Here is a 6000-nt window from a genome sequence, read left to right on the forward strand (position 1 = left end):
GTAAGGTCGATGTTTTTTGTTACTTCTCTGTTTTTGGAAGACAGTAGCCTTTCTCTTGTTGTCCATATGGGTTTCCGCCATAACTAAGGCTTGGCTGTAACATACCCCGGCTGTTTCCGAATCTCCTTTAACTTCACCTACCCCAAACGGAGTTGGGAACTTGAATTTTAGGTGCGTGACAGAGGTGATGGCTTCGATTTTTTTTTAGACCCAGACGGTCAATGATCACATTGTAAGAGGAAGGAGTGTCTGTGACATAGAATTTGATCATATGGGTGACCTGGGTTGGGGCTGTACCAAAACGAACCGGGAGGTAAAGGGTTCCCAGGACCGGGACAATGCTGTTCCCGAATCCGTATAAGGGGTCCTCCCTGTAGTCGTTCATCCGGATGTTCCCTAGTTGCATTCGGTCCATGGTATGTTTGAACAGGATGTTTGCTGAAGAGCCATTGTCGACTAGGATCCGTCTGACCTCATTCTCGGCTATATCCAAGGTTACCACCAGGGCCTGATTGTGACCCCGGGTGACTCCCTCGAAGTCCTTGCTGCTGAAGGAAATGATTTGTTCGGGGAAGGTCTGTATGGACATTACCTCTTGACATGAGTCCGGGCTGGGAGGTGGGGAACAGGATCCTCCCAAGACCACATTGACTATGTTCTTTTGTTTCCCCGAACCTTCTCCCGTGTTTGCTGTGTTCCGGGCTATGTATTGCCCCATGTTGCCTTTGCTGATTTGCTCTTCAATGAAATACTTGAGGGATATGCAGTTTTCCGTTTTGTGACCGTGGGTGCCATGATAGTCACAATGTCGGTTGGCGGGTCTACTCTCTGGAGGAGTCTGCATGGGTTTTGGTGGGTAGTAGAAGGGTTTGTCTCTGATTTCTTTGAGTATATCCTCGCGGGATCTGTTTAACGGAGTCCAATCAGGTTCTGGTTTTGGCTCTCTGGTTGCTTTGTTTGGACCGGGGTCACTTCTGGACCCGGATCCTGGTTGGCTGGTTCTCTTAGAACCTGAATGCTGGATGAAGTTGGTTTGTCTATCTGGCTTGAATTTCTTATCCTGATGGTATTCTTTCCAGGGTCTGACCTCGACCTGTTTTCCTCTTGAGCTGCCCTGTCTGGTCATTCTCATGGCTTGGAGTACGTCGGTCTCTTTGATGAATTTTGCAGCCATGGCATAAGCAGCCGCCAGGCTCTGGGGTTCTTTGTTGATCAACTCGACCACATATCTCTCATTTTGTTCCGGGTCTAGGTTTCTTCTGAAAATGCTCAAAGCCTCGCGCTCGTCCAGGTTGGAGATTTTGTTGATTGCTTCCTGGAAACGTTTCATGTAATCTGAGAGTGCCTCATTGTCATACTGACGAACCGTTTCCAGGTGACACATATGAAGTTCGTGTGTCTTGTTTGCTCGGAACCTTCTGAGGAAGGCTTCCCTGAAATCTTTCCAGGACCCAATGCTTCGGGAGGGGATCCGGCTGAACCATCTCTGGGCCCCCCCTTGAATGTGGATGCGAAGAAGCGGCATTTGGTCAGATCATTGTAGTAGTAGATCAGGGCTATCTGTTCAAAATAGTGCAGGTGTTCCTCCGGGTCACCTAGTCCATTGAAGGATTCGAAGTTGTAGTGTTTCATGCCTTTTTGTCGGGGAATGGATTCCAGGGAGTGGCTGAAAGGAGTCAGGGTTCCCCCAATTTCGAGCCCGGAATCATTCCCAATTTTCCTGTTGAGCTCATTGATCATGTCTCTCAAGCTGGTCTGCCCGTGCTCATTGTTCTCATCATCGGAGATGAGCTCGGGTGTCGGCTCCTTTCGGTACCGCTTGGACCGGGATCCTTTTGTCAACTTCTCCTCCTCGAGTTGAATCCGGAGGGCGATTTTTTGCTCAAGTTTTTCCTCTTCCTCTTTTCGGATCTGTTTTTTCCTTTCAGCCAAAATTTTCAACCGGGTTTCCTCACTTTCCTTTTGTTTTTTTTCTTTGCTTTGTCTCCGATCCGGTCGAAGACGGAACCCCGGGATTGACGGCTGTTCCCGGAGTCCTCGGATTCACCGATGTCCTCAAGTTTGCGGTTGCTTTCCCGGCGATCATGGTACTGCCGGATGGCTTCGGCCAACTCTACATTGGTGAGCTGGGACAGGTGGAGGGTGGTGACCGGGACATCGGTGTACTTGTACTGGTTCGCTTCGATCGTGACCCGTGCATCATTGGGGTTGATTGCTTGGTTCTCGTCTGGGTTCACATGGGTGAAAAGGGGTCCTGAGGCATGATCCTGGTTCGGGTTGTCCTGGTCTGTCTGAGGGTTGTCCGGGTTCTGGGGAAGACCCAGGTGGGAGCGTGTCCTTTTTGTCATGGTTTCAAGAACTCACACAGGGTATATGGTTGCTGTTTTGGTGGTAGTGCCCACAAATAATATAGATAGTGACAGGATGACAGAAATAGTGTGCACAAGTAGTCAACTTACTATTTTTAGAAATACCACAAATAGTTAAGTGACAAAATGTGTGAAGGTGTGAGACAAAGAGATTTTATGTGCTACAGACAAGATTAGGGCTTTTCTTAGGCGGGGTTTGCTATCATGCTCTACTACAGACAAATTTAGGGTTTTGTTCAGGTTAGGTTTTCTATCATGCACATATCAAGAAAAGCCATGGCTGAGGGTTCTGAGAAGCTGGGTGTTCTGTGAGGGCTTACAGGTGTGATTTGGACCCCCGTTTCGGGGGCTTGTTGTAGGAGACGAGTCCAGTGGCACCGTGACCACAGGACAGAGGACACCTCGCCCTCCTTCTAGCGCCAAATGATAACTCCAGATCCCGTTCTGGTAGCTCCTCCGCTTTGCACTGGTGTCTTGCGGTGTAGCTGCTGGATGGGTGTCTGCAAAACAACACCGGAGGGGGGTTTGAGCCCCGCGGCGCCTCCGGCGTGAGAATGAGTGCAGGTATCGGAATAGATGAACAGGAAAGAAGCTATCTATATGTGGTGGGTGAAGGTGGTGTATGGTGGCTGTATGATGGCTGTATGGTGGCTGTGTGTTTGTATTTTAACTGAGTGCACAAGTGTGTGTGAAGTGTGAGTGTAGAGAGTGAAGTTACCCTTGAACTCTTGATCCTTGGTCTATTTATAGGCCGAGGATTAGGGTTCAAGGGTGCGTACCTGGATCCTGGTCCTACACGTGTAGGGGTTTGATCCCCTACACGTGTCCAGGTGTCGGCGTAGGAGTAGTATTTTGGAATGTTCCCTGGCTTGTCTCTATCGCCAGTAGTTGACCGTTATGTTTTGTCTTTATCGTGTCAGTCTGTGCCTTGCGCAGCAAATGTCGGCTGGTACACGTGTACCCGGGTGAGCAGTAAGCTTCACTGTACCCGGGTAAGAGATTCTGCCCGGGCCGTGTGTCCTGATAGGCTTGGGGGTTGTCTTGCAGGATTGGTGGCTACCCGGGGGTAAAGGCTCCTTTATAGGACCCGGGTGTGGCTTAACCGGGTTATACCCTATCAGTATGGGTTTGTATCTGTTGGGAGATAGTTGGTGCAAGTAGGCAAGTTGCTTCAAATTGTTTAAAAATATTCATGAAAAAAATTTAAAGTTGTGGGGTGCAAAGTGTAACCCCACATCTGTTAACTTTAACGGTCAACTTGACGGAAGATGGTCAAATGGGTGCACATCGAAGCGCTTTTAAAACATTTAGGTTCATATTGAAACAAAATATTGTTTGAGACCAAATCGAAAAAGCGCGGAAACTTATGGGGTGCAAAGCGTTGATTACTCTATAAAAAATAATATTAGTTTTATCCGGTTTTAACAAGCTACCAATTAAATATTTGAATGAATAGGTGTTACTAATTCACCCACTTTTCTTTGTTACAATATTCTATATATGTTTCTTAATATTCATGTCAACTCAACATTAACAATTGGATGAAAAGGCCGAAAAATAAGTTCCGTTAAAAATTTTGTTAGCCACCATTTTGAAATGCTTTGAGGGTTATATTTACTTTCAATTAGGTATAGTCCAGTACTAACAGTTTTTTGCTGAAGAGTAAGTGGAAAATTGTTTGATAAAAACAGTCTTTTTGAACCGCAGTTCAAAAACTGCTTTTATAAAAAACAGGTTCTTCTATGTTTTTGCAAAAAACTTCTTTCAGCTTTTGCGAAAAACATTCATAAATTTCACTATCAAACTTTATTAAAAATATTATTTTTTATTATAATTCAAAATATGCAAATACCAAAAAAATTATCAAATAGTTATTTGATTTCTTCAACACTGCTTTTTCCATCACCACTTTTTGTCTCAACACAACCATTTTTAGCGATCCAAACTAACTCTTTATTATTACGCAACTTCCTAATATCATCAAAAGTATAAGGTTTTATACCTAGTATTTTAGAGTACGTATGTTGATGCGATGTATTTAAAAAAATGAGGTCAATAAATTGAGTAAATAATAAACATGTGTGATGACATTTATTATGTAATCTAATAAACAAATGAAGGAGGCATCTGTAGAAAAGGAAAATAAATAGATGGAGCAAAATTTTGTGTTGCTGTTACGAAGAAGTCACTGCGATTTTTTTTATAAGCACGATTTATTGAAGACTCCAACATCCAACAAGAGGCATGAGTAAGCATTACAACTAGAAACTCATCCCAGAACTTAAACTAGAAACTGCCTGCAACACCAAAAGACTAAAACGAAACATGCAGAAATGAACCTAAAAACCTGAAGTTGCAGAAGACACATGTAACTACAACTGCTTGGAACCTACAACAACTGGGAGAGAAAATAGAAGAGCATCAGTCTATGTCCTCCAGAGGAGGATCACCAGAGAATATGAAACCATTTTCAGCAACCCCTGTTAGGATTTATGGGTGATAGACTGAAGTCAACTTAATATTTTCATGTACTTAGATTTATCTAAGTAGAACATACTATCACAGTCAGAGTATGTTTTTGTAGTATCTTTTTAATTATTGTCAAATGTAATATAAGTATGCTTGCAAGAAGTTCAATTCATGTTATTCATTCCCCAAGACGCAAGAAGGAATGACAGCAAGAATGAAGGACTGCTACAGTCAGATGGTTGTCAGCAGTACTACACAAGACAAACAGTTGCAAAGTCACAACAACAAATTTGTACGTGACAGCAACTTTGGCTGAAGCTCCGTAGACAACAAGTTTCCGCTCGCATGACAGCTGGACTTGGCGTTCCACTTAGAAGCGTACTCAGGAAGCCATTGTCATCCTAATCATTGTTTGACAGCAAGTTCTTGTGTCACTATGTCACCGTCATCAGAGATACGGGATTGGATTTGATCCTTCATCAAGTCAACCCTGTGGCAGATAAAGATGTTCAAGGTTCAGGGATGCTGCAGAAAGCTGTTTTTGTAGCACACCTGTAAAGTCTACAACAGAAGGTCAAGAAGACACAAAAGTCATGGATAGCCACCTGAAAGAGGACAAGTCACTATCCACAGAGATTTGCAAAGCTCAAAATTGAATGTTCCTAGGTTGCTTTTCATGTAATGTAATATCTGTTTGATTAGCATTTTAGGAAAGTCATATGGGCTGCATTCTACAAAGTGGCCGCAAAAGCAAAAGCTACTTATAGACTTGCAGAACCCGTGTTGGCTGTGATGTGTTTCTCTTTGATAGATATATAGAAAACATAACCATCTGTAGAGAGCAAGTAAGCAAGTGCAAGAATACTCATATATATCTCTTGAGAAGAACTGAAGCTCGAGAAACCCTTTCTTGAGGTTGTAGCAAAACAACGAAATAAATAAACCATTTAATTTGTGAAGTTAAACTACTGTGTTCTTCATTACTTACATCAAACTTCTACTGATAAACTTAAATCTTGTATTAATTGTTAAATTAAGATTAAAATTTATCAGTATTGCATTCAACTCCCCCTTCTGCAATACATCCGAGGACCAACAACTAGTATTAGAGAGTTCAGGTTGTTTTCATAATCTTGTAAACAAACCTGAGATCTTGTCAAGT

The 6000-nt window shown here is 43.2% G+C and overlaps 1 protein-coding gene across 1 annotated transcript; it reads right to left on the bottom strand.

The window, feature by feature from the left end:
* Positions 1–133: 133 nt before the first annotated feature.
* Positions 134–1384, bottom strand: LOC135149175 (uncharacterized). The gene has a single exon (XM_064084170.1). The coding sequence runs from the start codon at positions 1382–1384 to the stop codon at positions 134–136; it is 1251 nt and encodes a 416-aa protein (XP_063940240.1).
* Between the last annotated feature and the right edge of the window lie 4616 nt (positions 1385–6000).

Source organism: Daucus carota, chromosome 1, assembly GCF_001625215.2.
Source record: "Daucus carota subsp. sativus chromosome 1, DH1 v3.0, whole genome shotgun sequence".
NCBI lineage: Eukaryota > Viridiplantae > Streptophyta > Magnoliopsida > Apiales > Apiaceae > Daucus > Daucus carota.

Excerpts from the sequence above, each read along its gene's own strand:
- LOC135149175 (XM_064084170.1), bottom strand. The coding sequence starts at position 1,384 with ATGTGTCACCTGGAAACGGTTCGTCAGTATGACAATGAGGCACTCTCA.